This window comes from Oreochromis niloticus, linkage group LG12 (assembly GCF_001858045.2).
Source record: "Oreochromis niloticus isolate F11D_XX linkage group LG12, O_niloticus_UMD_NMBU, whole genome shotgun sequence".
NCBI lineage: Eukaryota > Metazoa > Chordata > Actinopteri > Cichliformes > Cichlidae > Oreochromis > Oreochromis niloticus.
The window spans coordinates 8,094,568-8,111,561 of record NC_031977.2 but is presented as its reverse complement, the minus strand read 5'-3'; the positions used below and the strand labels follow the sequence as shown (position 1 = coordinate 8,111,561).

General features: G+C 42.7%; 1 protein-coding gene across 13 annotated transcripts in view; it reads left to right on the top strand.

The window, feature by feature from the left end:
• The window catches only part of arvcfb (ARVCF delta catenin family member b), a 255,585-nt gene that overhangs the window by 142,210 nt on the left and 96,381 nt on the right, over positions 1–16,994 (top strand). The window contains exon 1 of one of the 13 annotated variants that reach the window (XM_005472991.4): positions 6,249–6,383. The exons of the other annotated variants lie outside the window; for them this stretch is intronic. Within the exon in view, the coding sequence (XP_005473048.1) occupies positions 6,363–6,383 (21 nt within the window). The 5' untranslated portion in view covers positions 6,249–6,362. Of the gene's footprint in view, positions 1–6,248; positions 6,384–16,994 lie in introns of those variants that run through there. 13 annotated transcript variants of the gene reach the window in all.

The window sequence follows — 16,994 nt, the reverse complement described above, 5'->3', positions numbered from 1 at the left end:
TTTTACTCAGCAGCTTGAGGAGTCTCGGTCTCTAAAAATATGCTGTCAAAGCTGGCTCACCCTGATATAAAGAGCTGCGAGCACACTTTAAAGGTGACTTATAAGGCTCATTCCCAGCTCCATATTTTAATTCTTGGACACTTTAGGAGAATAGCTTTGATTAAAATAATCCCTTTTCTTCTTGTAATTCATCCTCTTTTAGTAATAAACTGCTTAAAAATCCACTGTTACGCCTTCTGATTGGCTGCCTCCTATAAACAGAAAGCCTGGTCAGTAGTTGGGTGGGGTTTCTGTGATCCTGAGATGACCATATTAAGAATGTCCTCTCTCTTTGACATCACACAGAGCTGAAAGTAAAAAAAAAAAAACTGTCAGAAACCAAGCATTTATAATCAAAAGCTTATGCTTTAGCCTTACCGTGAGGCTTACATGAACATCCACCGTTGCAACAGTGTATATCTGACAGACACAAAGGAAAACCATAATAGGTCCAGCTTAAGTAAAATCAACAAATGTCTGTCTTCATTCGCCGAGTCTAGCGTTTTAAATTTGTAAGTGCCGTCTGGGAACAATTTCCAGCCTGTCTTTCCGTAGCTATAATGGGCTTGCACGCCTGAGTCTGTGCAGTACATGGTTCTGGATCTGGATCCAACACTGTAGTGAGTTATTTTTGGGTTCACACGCTGCAGAAGTCAATGCACAGCAGTGAGAGCTGTTGAATGCCGCACCCCCTCCCACTCCCATTCCTGACAAAAGGCTCTCCACTGTTGGTCTGGCTGCAGTCATCTCACACCCTCTTCTCTATTTTAAGCCTTCAGACAGAGGCCCACTCGCCTTGAGTGGACTCTGCTCTCACTGTGTGGGCTAGAGAAAAGGGGCCTCGTCTCACCCAAGGCATTTGCACATGCACACACGCACACATGCACATAACGCAGGTCCTGCCAGCTGGTGCAAAGGTAACAGTAGAGGTAACCTCCCAGATGGTGCAGCCTCAGTAAACCTCTGCCCCAGCTGCAATGAAAGTCTGGGGAGGATGCTCATTAAAGTTGGCTTTCTTACAGGGGAGCTGACATGTTTGTCAGGGATTTCCCTGTGGATCAACGCACACATGCACACATGCACACACTGCTCTGAAATCTCCTTACTCATCCTATGACCTGAACGAGTCTAAATCCAGACCAAATTTTTATGAATATTTTTCTTTGTTTAGACATTAACATTTTGTGTTTGGCTTTGATGAACAGTGGCTTTTTTGGTTTAGATGGAGATCTTATTTTTCCAACCAAAGAGTCATCACAGTGAGTAACTGTATCCTGTATCCTGACCAGGAAAGTACCAATATTTTGGACAATTATGAGAGGGTGATTAGGATAAACTGATTTGGAATAGTGGCACGGCATGAGAATTGTGTTAATCAGATGGCTGGTGTGCACCGGACATCCTCCGTCTGACAGAGACAAAAAAACACAAACCTCTCAGTGTTCCTGATAATCAGAGTGGTAGACAGGAAGGCACAGGGGATCTAAGCTTGTTGTTGCAGTCTCTTCTTCAGGTCACGGACTAGCCTGAAGCACCACTCACTGAAGTGTCCGACGATGGCTGTTGTTCTTATGGCTGCGTAATTGCTGTTAGATTACCCACGTTCCCCTGGGTTAATATAGCTGTGGTGTAGATCTGAAGAAAAGTGAAACCTGGACATCGCCAGGGGGGTTTTGAGGAGGTTCCTGGGGGTTCCCAGGAATATGATTAAATGAGTACCCACTCAAAATCAGCCTCAAAGGAGTTTGTGTAAGTGTGAATTATATAATCGTGTGCTTCACTTATTGTAGTGGTCATGACACTTCTGTAGATTGGCCAGGACAGAAAATTTTGAATGATTGCAACACAAAAACTCATTTGTATCAGTGAGCTCTACACAGGTTCATACTTCTGTTAAGCTATATGTCAGTTAGATGTGTTTGCTTAAGTGGTAATTCCAGGTGCTGGTAATTTCTTAATTTTCTTTCATAGCCAACCCCCAAAATAAAATTAAAAAATGACTTGAGAGTTCAAGTCCTCTCTGAATGTTTTTAACAAATGAATGCTGAGGAGGTCAGTAAGTGAAACATTGAAGTAAATATGATTTCTTTGAATTCTTGCAGTCAAGTCCCATCTCATTAAGCTCAATCAACCAAACCCCAGCTCCTCTTCACCTCTTACAATGATGGAATAAATAGAATAAAAAAAAAACAAACAGCTTTCTTAACTAGATAATGGTACTTTTGTTCATCAAACAGTCTGGAGAACAAAAAAAAAAAAAATAGATTACAGGAAGTGCCTCAAGCAGCAGTTCTAGTGGCCAAGAGTGACTCCATAGACTGCCATGTTAAGATTCCCAACTTCAGCGCAGCAGTTTGGTCTCTAGACGTGATTTCATCCATTTGGATGACATGAAGACTCACAATGAGAAAAGTCACCACTGGTCTAAATATGGTTACTTCTAGCTCCAAAAACTATGTGTGACAGGGGCCAAAACAATAAAAGGTCCAATTGCGAAGCCCAAGTATCCAATGGGTGACATCACAGTTATAGTCTATGGGTGATGCAGACTTATTGTCTTATTAACAATAATTATTAAATCTTATTAACCTGTCGGCCATCAAACTGTTGTATTCTCCTGAAAGAACAAAAACATGCTTTTGTCATTCTCACCGATACAGCGGCTACGTGAGTGTCTCTGTATAGTTGTGTGGTTCAGGATTATGCGCAGCTCAGCCTGATGCCTCAGAGGAGTTTGAATTGTTGGGCTGAAACTTCCTTCCTTTAGGGAGTCATGTCTTCAGCAGGGTTTTGATGATATCTGTCATGCAAACTGCCCTGACCTTCCGTGTCACAGCCTGTGTAGCCTGTGGGCTGTCATCACTCCTCTTCTAGCTACCAGCTATTTTAGGTCAAGATCCTGTTTACTGGATACCTAAATCTTCAGAAGTCAGCATTTCCTGTTGCACAGAAAGCGCAAAACAGCAGCCAATACAGAGAAGAAGGGGGCGTTTCATCACGGGTGGGAGATGGATAGAGACGTTTGTGTGACTTTTTGGTTGATTAAAGGCAAGCGGGGGGTTAGTAGCCAGATGCTAGGCCTGCAGCTGGCTGGCTGAGTGGGAGGGGAGCTACACTGAAAAAGCTGTGGTGCCAGCAGAGTGGGGCTTAGCTAGACACTGAGAGGAGATAATCCATATTTCATCTGCATCCTCCTCTTCCTCCCTGCCACCTGCAGAGCAACACAACACAGACTTGGAGCATGAATAGTACATGATACAGAAATAAAATTGGAGGAGTGCTAACACTTCAGTGGAAGGAAGATATGCCCTAGTGTGGGTTTGTTTGAATGAAGTCGCGGGGGGACATTAATGTAAAAGTGACCTGTGTCTGAACGTGAGCAGCTACATATCCAGCGTCTGTAGAAGGACCACACCCGTTAAATTAAAGAGAAACCACCCCCCCTCTAAAAAAAAACCCAAAACGTCAGCTCTGCCCACTCCCCTGCTTCCTTTGCAGCAGTGCATCAAACACCTCTCCCATTCAGATCCAGCCAAGAGGCTTTAATCTGCATTCATAATATATACATTCTCCAGGGCGCTTTCCTTGCCATTGAAAACGCAAGTTTTCCCCAAATTTTGAATTCATCCAACAAATGTTTGCGATGAAAACCACACTTCTTAGTGAATGAGCCACATCTTCAAAGACACTATTTATATTTGTACCATGGCCTCTTGCTGAAAATTTACTCTCTGCTAATTTAGCATGCAAAAAAAAAAAAGGCTCGCTACCAAAACTATATTTCAGATATCTGCTCTGCTCTCGTTTTAAATATTCATGATCTGCTCGCAGCTTTGAAAGTGAGCTTAAAAGAGTCTTTTACTCTCTCAGCCTCGCACTCGCACACACACACGGTCACGTATATACTCACATGCTCACAAAGAAGGCGCCTGCTCTATTTTCTCTCTGCATTTTTCACCCATAGTCAGTATTCTCAGGAAATCAGGTAGTCTTGTATCCATTAGCTTGTAAATGAGCTAATGCTCTTTTATTGCCATTAATTTCTGATTAAACATCCTAACGGCAACACGGTGTCATCAATAGCAAACCAATACAGATTCTGTTCCCCCTCCCCCGTTTGTCTCACTTGTGTTTACCGCTGTTATCACCCATGTCATGAAAAATGCTCTTTGCGTAAACTCAAACTCAGAGTTTTTCCACTTCCCACACTGTGGGATGAGAGGAAGCTCTGTCTTTGTTTTGGAGTGATAGGGAGGGCGTCTTGTCTGTGTACTCTGGTTGACCTGCACATTTCTGATGTGGGCTTGTGTTTAACAGTGAGCTCTGGCTCTCAAACCTCTTCTGACTCCGAGGTGACTCTGCTTGTATGGACCCAGCGTTCGGCTCTCCATCTTTATTTTGCTGGAGGGAAATTCTTCCCGCTAACCTTTAACATAATAATAATAATAATGATGGCTGTTAGCTTGATGTAGACTGACACTTGTGTTAAGTCATCAAAAGCAAAAAAATCTTCCCACATTTACTGCTGATTTAAAAACAAAACAAAACAAGCAAACAGTAAATTGGTAAGTCGTGTTGGGCTACATCTTTTTACCTGCTGTGAAGTGTGTGTGTGTGTGTGCATGCCAGAAAGAGGAGAGGCTTCAGCTCAGCCAAAATGACTCTAAAATGCAGTTGCAAGCGTTCAGAATAGGTTATTACAACCAGGTCACACACAAATAATATCAGATGCCAGATCATCCAGCCCTTATGTACACATGTGTAACTACAATAGACAACACAACGCACAGTATTTGTGTTGTCTGTGAGAAAAAATAGTAAAGTTACTAGACTTTAGCTCAAGCCTCCTGACAGATTTATCCAGCAGCACAATGGCTCCTTTGTAACACACACATACATTTTGCCTCACCTTATCACTTGACCCGTTGAAGGTTAGCAGTAAATTGGCGGGGATTTCTCCATCAGCCTGTTCTTGAGGGTTGTCCTCTAGCTCTCTGACGCCGTTGCCCACAAAATAAGCCCAATTCTTTTTACCCGCAGGTTGGCGCAAGGCCATAAAAATATCCCCAGAGGGGACTTAATCACATTTGACCGAGTGCATATTTGAAAAGCAGTCGCAGTTATTGTGATAGACTGCGTTAGCTCCGCGAGGTGTTATCTATGCGTACGACAAAGGCTTTCTCAGAGAGAGGTTCCAGTGAGAGCAGAGGTGCCTTTGGGGTACGGGGTTCCTTCAGAAAGTTATGGGGTTTTCCTGCCAAGATGAGGAGTAGTTTAATTTGCTTCAAAGTGCCACAGCTAGAGAAGGCATAGGAGTGAGAGTGGAAGAGTTTAAATCTTGTGTTACTTCTCTAGGGCCAGTGTAGATATTTATACAGTTTGGAGATGAAGCACAATTTTGCCAAACAGGTTTGAAGGGTCTATTTTCTAATCCACTTTCCACACCCCACAAATAAAGTCCCACAAGACACTGAGTATTTTTCCTAAAACAGTTAGAGAATCCTGCTAAGCCTGTAGTCTTCCATTGCAACAGCCCTGGGCAGAGTTGTTTCTGCACAAGAGAACCGAGAGAAAGTCAGCGATGGAGGAAAAAAAGGGGGGCATGGGGAGGGGGATTTGTGTTGGTTTGGAAACCCTGCGGTTGCACATGGAGACAGTTTTTAGAGGAAAAGTTGTCCGGGGCGGGGGTTGTTAGTACGCTTCGCACTGGTAGCCTGACCGGAAGTGGAGCATATGTCCCCTGTCCAGCTCCCTAAATCTCCAGTAGACCTCACATGAACTGAGCTTCTGGCAGCGCTTGTCTCGGAGCCTCCGCCGCGCACTGCATCACACCCCCCACGCTAGTCGCCAGCCCTCTGTGACAGACTCATGCTGACAGTGATCCAGAGGCTGAGGGGAGGGGCGCTGCAAACAAGCCCCCCTCTGGGATTCCAGAGTTACACCATCGCAGCAAACCCACCCCTGCCCCACACCCCGCCCACCACCCGCCGAATGCGGCAGGCTACCTCTAATCTGTTTCTGCGGCGCTCGGTTCTTTCTCTCTGCCCCGTCTCTCATGGTCGCACCCGCTGTCCAAATAATCAAACCACAGCTATGATTGCCGACCCCTCTCCGAAGCTCATTGTTTTGGTTTGTCCTACAGGCTCCAAGTGGTTTCTCCTCCTTTTCCTTTTTGTTTATTATCCTCCTTCCCTTTGTCTCCTTGGCTACTGACCGAAAATCTGCACAACTTATTTATTTTCGATTTGCTGAGGCCTGCCATGAATTCCATGTTGAGATTGACTTTCTGGATGTTGGACTCCTAATCTGACTCCAGGCTGTGAATGACGAGGAAAGCATATGTGGTATGTGATTCCGTGTGTGCGCAAGCGCGTTTGTGTGTTACGGCATGTAATTGATGGCATATGTAAGAAATTATCCGAGTTTTCCAAACATCTCCTGGCCAATTTGGATGGGAATATCTGCCTTTCCAGAGATTAAGCTGGTGTCAAATGTTGCCAGGGGTTGAGCTGGGGTTTCCATCTGTCACTTAATATCCAGTTCCAAGTGGGAAAATATGGTCGCGATGCCCTTTCGGGAAGCAGTCGAGCCTAGAGTCTGTCAAGCGGCTTGGATAAGGTTTGTCCCGTTTCTAGGTGCTGGTGTGAAGGAACAAAAGGGCACATCGGCGGAGGGTGGTGCAGGAGGGGGAAGTAGATGGGGGGGGGGGGGACTTCTGGGAAGAGGGAGAAAAGCAGGTCTGGGGTGGGAAATAATGGAAGCGTCTGAAACCAGGAGACCAAGCGTGAAAGAGATGAGAGAGGAAGAGAAGCCCAGATTTGGCTCAGGATCAGTCACCAGAGGAGGAGAGATTAAGGGCCCATCATTCCCAGCTGCATCATTAGGAGTTTGATGCTCTCTCTTTAGTTAGTCACCTTGCGGCACCAAGGTTTTGAATCCACACAGGCTATTTGCGTAATTCCGGTAGATCCGCGGTGGAGGAGGGTTTGATTCTGGGAGTACAGAAGAAGGGAGGGGGGGGATAAAATGAGAAACTTGCCATTGAAGTTGTCCTGAATGCCCGCTACAGCATGATCATGATAACCGCAATTGGATGATATCACGATATGTATGGTGATATGTAATCATATTGTGATGTAACTTTATGTATAAATGTTATGCCAGAAACCCTGAGTTTCTTAGCAGGAGTGCTAATTTGCTAGTAGCTGGATTTTGGCATTTTCTTTGTGCTAAGGTGCTTTTAAAACCATCATAACCATAAAGTGTTTTGCATTTGGATTTGGAGCATTTCATCTAACAGCTGTTTTAGACATTCAGCTGAAATAGACCTGTGATATATTTCATTTTGTCACTTGGGGTGGAAGCAAACACATAACCTAAACTGAAATTGCCTTGTTAGTGTTTTTTTCCCTTCTCATCGTAGAGGTTGTGAAATCACTTCATAAACGTGATATCTAAGCTCTTTTTTTTTTAAGGGACAAAACAGCAAGGGACCCCTAAGTTTACATCCTTGCCACATTTTAGACCACTGATGAATTTGCTGCCATCAAAGCAGTTTTACATCTGTAGCACTCAAATCACAAATGCACACACGGATCCCTGCAACTCCAGGTCAGATAGACTTCTCAGTTATTCCAGAGAGCTTGGACCTGTGCCCTGGCTGTAACTGAGATGAGGCTTGGCTGAGTCGTCCTTGGATGTGACTGAATGCCCCTTTTATTCTGTTTTTGTTTTGGGTTGTTTTTTACACTTTTTATCATGCTGTTTTGGGCCTTTGCCACGCATTGTCAGCTTGTCCAGTTCCCCTTCCTTTACTTGACTTCCCTTCTGCCTCCGCTTCATCCCACAAACAAGCCTTGTTTTGGTTGGATGTTTGGATCACACGACCACATTTGCTTTTTCACCCCAGCGCACTTGCGTCTCTCATGCTCCTTCTTTCTTCCTCCCTCTCGTTTGAACTTTTACCATTTGAGTGTTTTGACTCGAAGAGCTGCAGTGAGGGCAGGTGGTAGAAACAGAAGGGGTTGATGGGAAATTGGCCGACCCAAGGTTAAACAGGCGATCTTTGGTAAAGGATTAATTGTGTAAGAGCCATGTAATGATTGCTGGCGTGTCTCTGGAATGAAATCCTGTTAGTCACTCTGCAGGGGTCAGGCTAAAACTGTGCATGTCTTGCACGTGTGTGTGTGTGTGTTTGTGCATCAGGAAGGTGACTCTGATCACACCCGCATGCATGGCCAGGTGGCAACCCGACAGGTTCTGTTGTCTTAGAGGGAAAGATCCACAGCCTCCCTCCCACAGTGTTTAAATTAAGACATGCACATCTAATTTCTGCTTTAGTGGAGGAGTGAGTGGGAAGTGTGTATACCTCAGATATACCTTGCAGTAATTGTCTCTTTTGACATTAGATTCATTTTACAAGCTAATTATATTTAACTGGTAACACTTAAATATATTTAACACTTGAAATCTGATGTTTGCAATCCAACCCTGATCAGTACTGTATTTTCTTTTTTTTACTGGTGTATTTCAAACCAGCTGAATTGAAGCAAATTGCAGACACTTCTGTAGATCTGTAATCATTCTTTGATCGAATAGTTCCCGATGTAAATAGTTAAGTTGCAGCTTTGGACTCTTTCATGTGAGATCAATATGTTAATATGAACTGTGTTGATTTGAGACGTCAAGGTTCAGACCTCTGCAGTTCTCACAAGAAAGCACCAAGCTCAACTCAAAGCAAAGTTTGGGAAATTGGAGATAAGGAGGCAGATCAAGGGAAGCTTAGATCTACAAGTGGATGATGGGGTGGAGGTGGAGCTCGTGGCGGGGCTGGGAAGTGCTGGGAGTGTACAGCAGAGGTGGCAGCAGCAGCAGCAGGAATCTCATCAGCTGTCAGGCATCACAGACTAGAGCTAGCAGAGCGCTGGGATTATGCTTGCTTTCGGATGCACATGCCAGCAGCAGTGTACACTAAGGACAAGTACTTGTTCTTGTAGTGTTTTCTAGTCTGTTTGGAGGACACATGCGTAGTTGCTGTCCTTGCTGCGTGGTCGAAGGGGGGGAAACAATGTGCGAAGTAAAGTGATGGCTGAGTATCATCGATATGACATCAATAAACTGAACGAACAACTTTCACTGCGCACCCTGAGCAACTTCTTCAGGAATGACTAAATCCAGGTGAAGTTTCCTTGTTGAGATTCTGTCCTGGTTGAAGGAGAGCCTCTTATCTTTGTTCACTCCCTCATTTTACTCTATCTCTCCGTCCTTAGACGGCACTGAGCAGCTTATTGAACACAGATGATGAATGGGTGCGGATTGATGGCAGATAGCAGGCCACTGCTAATTGACACCGCTGTATCGCTTAATCTCCCGCCTTAGCATTCCTAGTCCTCCTTTTCTTTCCTTTTTTTCAGCACAGCAATCCATTATGGTTTAGATTAGTTGCTTTTAAGGTGTTGTATGTCCCTGTGCAATCTATTGTAAAGAAATATTCTTCAGAGGAGGCTGCTCAAGGGGTGGTTATTTTATTTTACTCTTTTGGAGCATTGATTTTTGTGGGCATTGTTGAGATATGGAGACCTTAAGGTTTGTTCTCTGCCCGATCTACATAAAGGTTTAATGTGTAAAAAAATTTCAAACATTTTTAGTTGGCTAAAAATAATCTAAAATGTACATTACAGTAGAAGCACACTCCAAGCACTTATGCTGGAGTTAGCCGGTGTAATAGTCTTTTTGGTCTCTGTACTGCTTGGAAAGATGAGGTTTCATTATTCACCAAGTCCTCAGCCACACTGGACTGAGTAAAGTGCAGGTTGTACAAATCCTTGGGCCCTCTTGTGAGCCAAATCCCTGTCCGTTTGATGCTTCAGCTTCTCTGCTACCACCGGCTGAACAGAAGTGATTTAACTAGCAAATCTCTTGCAAGCTCTTTTTTCCTCATCAGAGGTGGTTTGAGCTTTTGGCAAGGCTATATTTTAGGCAAGAAAACAAAACACCTTTTTTATTCTGCCTTCTTTTCTTGGGCACAGGAACCCCAGGGCGTGCTGTACTTCTCTGGCTAAATCCAGTCCTTAACAGACAGGCTTTGCTGGGTTTATGAAAGGGTGTGTTTTGTTTTCTTTATGAGGCACTCTTAATTTTTTTTATCTTTATTTTTCAGGTTTGACTCTTGCTGACACACACATACACACACCAGCATAGTCATACTAGTGGGAATGTTTTCATAATGATACCCTGCTCCAGGGACTTTTATTTGAGCTTAAAGTGTCGTCTTCCTTTGTTACTGCTCATGCTGCATTTTGGGATCATGCGATTTAGTAGCTCTCCTGTTTAACGTTGGACGTTCTACTCACCCAGTACAAACCGATTCCACAAGATTTGCACTCAAAACGTCCTCAAACGTCTTCCTCCTTCCTTATCACGTTTTTCCTCATAACCATAGCTGGACTGGCCATCGGGCATACCGGGTAATTTTTCGTTTTTATGGGCCGATGGTTTTTTGTTTTTGTTTTGTTTTGGGGGTATAAAGAGTGAAAGGTGGTGGATTGGCCAGATGCTGGCCGATGTGTAAAAATAAGTCATTTGTTTTGTGGTGGCTATGGTGGAGCTTCCACAGAGGCCAGCAGGTGGATGAGGGAAAGAGGAGGCATGAGGAGGAGAGACCCGAGGCCGCCGCTCCAAGTGTCAGGTGAACTGAACTTCAGGTACGAAGGTATGACCTGCAGTCTATCTGGGTCAGATATAAACCAAGTTTAGGTGGAGTTTATTTTCGTTGTGCTGACTTTTTACAGTCAGTTACAATAACTCGTACTGCGTACTAGCTAGCATGACAGAGTTTCTATACAGCTGGGTGGGTGCTATGATGTTACTGATAGTGAACTTTATTTTATTCATAAGGTTAGTTAGTAGAGTTGCCAACCGTCCCGTAAAAAACGGAATCGCCCCATCTTCAGAGAAAATATTACGCGTTTCGCATTGAGCTGAAAAGGAACACAGTTTGTCCCGGACTTCAGCTAGAATGGAAAAAGACACAAAGCTGGAGTTATTCTGTGTCTTTATGCTGTCAGCTGTCTCTTCTTTTCTCATACTCTCCCCCTCCCTCTCCTGCATGAAACTGATCAATGATCAGCTGATGGGCTTTTCTCTTGTTTGTTTATTTCCCACTTTGCGCCAAAAAGAGGAAACCAGCGGATGTCGCGCTAAATAACAGCAGCACGTTTAAGCTTGGTCAGCTGTTGTTAGAATTTATTTAATATTAATTTCTAGTATCAGCTGATGTTTGCTGGAGCCAGAGCCGTAAAGCTGCTGGTCATGATATCGGTTTGGATATGTGGTGAGAGGGAAACATGAAGATGAAACCAGGAGATGTCCTTACTGAATCATCAGAGCTGAACCAGGTATACCTTTAATGTGACATGAATAAGTTGAAGGGAAGCTATGAACTGTTCCTGAGAGACCAATAACACCAGGATCCTTTTCTACGTAGCTGACAGCTGGTAACTGTGCAGGGGCGGGTCTAGCAAAGTTTTGCCAGGGGGCCAGGTAGGGCATTAACAGGGAAAGGGGGGCACAAAGAAATAAGTTTCTTTCTTATTCTCATTTAAAATGTCTAGTTTTTAATAAATAATTATCTGAATCTTACAACCAAAGTTTTTATCTGATGTAAAATGTATAGATGTCATACATATACCAACAAGACAGTGTACATCACTGTCACAACAGCATTTGTTTTCATTCAAGGGCTTTATGGCTTTTCCTATAATACCTGGTGGGCCGGTCTCTAGTCAAAATGCCCGGGCCGATTTTTTGTCCCAGTCCAGCTCTGCTCATAACCCTCTGACACTTTATCATTCCCCTCTCTCCAATCAACCATTAACTTAACTGTGCTCTCCTTCACCCTTCCTTGGCTGAAGGGTATGCTTTCCTGAGGCTCCTTGACTCAGAATCAGCCTCACCTTTCCCCGGGGCCCTCAGAAAGCCTGGCTAGCCTGTGGCCAGATGGCTTTTAATAATTTATTTAGGGGCAGTAATGTCGAGTTCGACGGCACGCTTTAATTTATTGCATGCAGAGTGCGGGAGAAGTGAGCGAGCAACCTCGCATTAAGCTCGGATCAAGAAGCCAGTTTGTCAGCGAGCCTCGAAGGATCCCCCCGCGCTCTCCTTTCTGTCCAGTGCTCTAACAGTGTTTAAACAACTGCAGGATGGCGCTGCTTTTATTACATATTCCTGCTGTGACAGCACGTACTGTGGGTTCATCCATTGAGCCTTCAAAGAGCTAAACATCATAGGAATGCAGTTAACTTGTCCAGATTAACAGGGAGATTAGGTGGTGGAACAGGGGGTAACTTCCAAACAGTACTCTTGTCCTCAAAAGATAAATCAATCAATTCATGCTGCGCAGTCCGTATCCACATCCCCATAGGTTTCTGTCTTTGATGATCTTAACCGAATGAGTAATTAAGTGCTGTCTTTATTTTATGAATATATAATATTATTTTCTTTATGGAGTGTTAATAAAGAGACCAATGAGCTAAGGACAGATATCTTTTATCACAAGTGGAAGCCAGTGACTGGCGCAGGATCCACAAAAGGCTGTGGATGTTCCACTGGACCTTGAATTTTCAGTAAATGATGCAGTTGTGCAAACAAAGCTTTATTTTATTACCACTGGAAGACATTGCATATTTTAAATGACTTGTGTACACACTTGGAGAGTCTTCAAATAACTAATTTCCCATTCTGTTTTTAGCACTGGGCACTGAGTCAGGAGGGTAATTTGCATATATAATTAAACAGAACAAGGATGCTGATTGGATGCAACTAATCAGTACTGACCTTTTCTTTTTCAGAATGCCATTAGAAACACTGTTCCCAGCAAAGCTGAACTTTATAGCCTGAGGTCAGTTGTTTAAAAAAATGTCTTTTCTCCTGCTCACAATGATTTTGTGTAAATAAATGTGACTCTTTCTATGCAGCTGATAGCCTTCCCAGTCATTAACCCCAATAATGGGGCTTGGGAACCATTTTCCAAGTGTAATGACCTAACTCGGCTCAGTTCAGAGTGCTAATTGACTCTAAGTTACTGAATAGAGTGGAGCAGGTAAATGAAGGAAGCTGTTTTTTATTTTTAGTGAGCTGCTGAAGGAGGTGATGCATACCCAGCCTGAGAGCCCAGGTCTATTTCCCATCAGGGACCTGGAGGCTGGAGGGTTGCAGAATTAGGGGAGAGGATCCTAGACGTAAAAAGTGCAAACTTTTTGACTGATCAGCAAGAGGGACGAGCAGATCGATGAAGGGCGTGTGGGGCTTTGAAGCCTGAGAGAACTCGTCCAATCAATGGAGAAGTGTTCGCTTATTAGTGTCTTCAAAGATGTGAAGAAAACAAGCCGTATTCCTCCACAAGGTGTCACTTAGTGTTTCAACAAAAGACAACAGGGAATAACACAAAAACTTTTCCTCTTGCTCGCCTGTTGGCCTTCGCTTCATTTCTCCTGTGAGCTTTGTGTAGTTGGGCAGACAGAAATAGTCATCATTACAGCATGTGAATGAATTTGCAAATAGATTAGAATAACTTGGAAGGGTTTCACTGTTGGAGATTATTTAAATGTGTCTTTAAGATAAAGACTATGAGGGGTTAAAAAAGTAAGAAATATATTCTGAATGGAAGTTTTTGCTGTTTTGTTTACAGAATTTTAAAATCCATTTCATCAGGGTCAAAGAGAACAGGAAGTGCACACATTATTGTGGCATTTCTAACACCCTGAACAAAGTCCTTAAGACTAGTACAAGCAGACTTCCTTTTTCCTCTGATATAAGAAACACTTTTTCTCCCACTACACCGTCCAACTGCAAGCCTTTCCCTCTCCGCCCTCTCTATTACTTTCGATTTCCTCTCCCTCTCTTGGCTCCGTGCTGTTTTGGTTATCAGTGATTGCTTCAAATGCCTCCCTTTCCCTCTCCACCCTGAGAGCTGTAATTTTGTCACACTCCAGCGCAGCAGCGGGCCATGACAGGGCGTTGTACCTCCAACCGTTGACTTTGTATCATTTTCCATCAGCAGGAAATGCAGCAGGAAGCACATTTTTTTCTTGTTTCTTTGAACAAGGTCAGGTGGGTTATGCGAAACTCTATATTCACTTTCATCTGTAGCCTATAGACATGTTTTTTTTTCTGTTTGAAATCCACAGCCTTTCAATGAAATATGAATAAAAATGGTCTTTCTGAATTTTCTTGCCTTGAAAGAAGCTTTAACTTGGCTTTAAGTATCAAGAGGTAAGGAGCTTGTTGCCTATCCTGCATTGCAGTGTTTGGATGTGAGTCATTTCAGAACGGACCTGAATTAATGTAAGCATTGTGAGCTGAGTGTGTGCTATTATATGCAATATTGACTATGCTGTTCTTGTATAAAGACACACAAATTCAACTTTTTCAGTTCTGATGCTGAAGCTTCAACTTTGGGTATCTTCTGATATCAAGAACAATGATACACTGATATCAGTGCTAAGTTATTAAACCTCCACGCTTTGTTAGCTCTTGTTCTTATAATCAGTGCACTATAGCTGGTGCTTGGTATCGTGAGCATATGGCATTTGAGCTACCTGTCTTTTTTTTTTATATTCTGCTCCATGGAGCCAGACTTTTATTAAAGTTTTCAGAGTGGTCTTGACCAATATTTCCTCAGGCTTTCTGAAGGTTTTTAACGTTTTCCTTTGGATATTGGCTGCTTTTTTCACTCATTTTCAGTCTTGTTCTTGTTCTTGTACCTGACCGTTTTCAGAGGATTTGTTTGTTTGTTTGTTTGTTAAGCCAATTAACACTGACCAGTGAATTATTCAAGCATCATCATTCTGCCTAACTCAAGTTGATGAATCAGTATTGTGTCTATGCATAATAGACAACTTGGCAAAGAAGACTAAAATGTGTCTTTAGGCACTTTGTTACTAGCAGCCTGTTGCAAAAACAGATCATTTGATCATAGTTGAATCTATGAAAATGCTAAAGATAACATAGTTAGACAGGAATAAAATTATATTTTTGTACCAACAAGGTGATTCCCAAAGAGCTGTTAGCCAAAGAGCTGATATTTCTCAGCATGGTGTACAGGACAAAAGAGGAAGTGGCAGCAAAACAAATAGCAGCATATTATGTGAACTCTCAGCAAAGGTCTATCGTTTCCCCTTTTTTCCTGTCTAGAACATCATGTTTATTTAAAGACTTGTGGGAAAATAAAGGCTAAAGATAGTAAAGACCACAGAAAAGGAAAGCAAAGGAAAGAAATTGAGAAAGAAGTGAAGATAATGCACGTGCCACAATGGTGTTCGCTGTTAACTGATTTAGAGACGTGATCCTGAAGAAACAACTTATGTGTCTTCGGAGTACCGGAAGGACAAGAACATGAAAACCCAACTGAGTCCTTGAAGAACTTTCTTAAGACCAAACCTTTGCTCTCAGACATTGACCTGGAGATACAACACTGCCACAAGATTTTTTTGACCATGGCTACCCGACAGAAGTTATCCAAAAAAGAAGGGAATATGCTCCACTGCGTAAACTGTGCAAGAGACGAGCCCCAGCAAGGTTTCGGTTCTTCTATGTTGACAGTCCCATTACATATAACAGAGCAACAACAAAGGAGGATTAAGGGACTTATGGAAAAGCTTCGGAGTAGAGACACAAGTAACTGTTTATCAGGACAATTTAGAATCAGATAATGGTGCTCTACAAATCATTAGGTCACATTTAGCAAGACATTTTGATAATAAATGTGGTTTAATCTAACTATAATATGGAGCATACACTTGAGAGTAGGGAAGCACACACACAGAACCAGAGAGGATCTCTGTGCTCCCAGGAGTGGCCCTTCATTTGGGGGATTCCCTGTTCAGAAGTTATGTTCTAACTTCACTTTTGGAGTTTATACTATACATGTTTGCTTAGGGGAATATGACATCATTCCAGGAATATAATATAATAACATTAAATGTTAAAGGCCTGCAAAGCCCAGTCAAAAGGAAAAAAAGTTGCAACGAAAAAGGAAATGGAAAATCAAGTCATAATATTCTGGTAAGGGATGCATATAAAAAGGAACATGAAAAGATGAAACAACTGGGTTTTAGACATACATATTACTCATCATACAAACAAAGACATGCAAGAGGTGTCGCAATATTAATGTCTAATAAAAAAACCTTTCAACTAATTAAACAAATAGCAGACAAAGAGTGGCTATATATCCTAGTAACTGGACTCGTTGACCATAAGCCAGTGAGATTGCTCAATGTTTACAGACCACCAGGTAATGACCAAATGCTAATTAAGAAAATATTTAACATGATTACTGAAGAGACCAGAGGTACCCTTATGTATGGCAGAGACTGGAACATACTGTTGCAGCCCTCTGTTGACTCTACTAATACAACTAAAAGAATGAATCTGAAGACATGTACAGTGAAGAAGCTTTTGCAGGAAGCAAAAAGCTTATGATGGAAGGAGCTGCACCCCAAAGGGAGACGGTTTACCTTCTTCTCTCGTCCACATAAAGTTGACTATTTTTTCATGTTTAACTTGGACAGACACGGGATTACTAAATGTGACTTAATGGTCAAAGATGTGTCAGACCACGCAGGTGTTTACGTGTCCTTACATTTAGACACAGAAACAAAGTCTACAACCTGGAGGCTCAATAAAAGTTTACTAAATGCCCCCTTATGTAACTGATTAATCAAAAAATGAATATAGCAATGATCCAGAACGAAATGATAATGACGGAGTATCCCCAAGCATTCTATGGGACGCATATTACAAAACATTTAGGGACACAGTATCACCCCTACTATTAAAATGTTTTAACTTTATACTCAAAAACAGAGAAATACAGATGTCTTGGAGGTAGGCCATAATCTCAGTAATACCAAAGACAGGTAATGATAAAACAGAATGAATTTCATGCTGCCAAA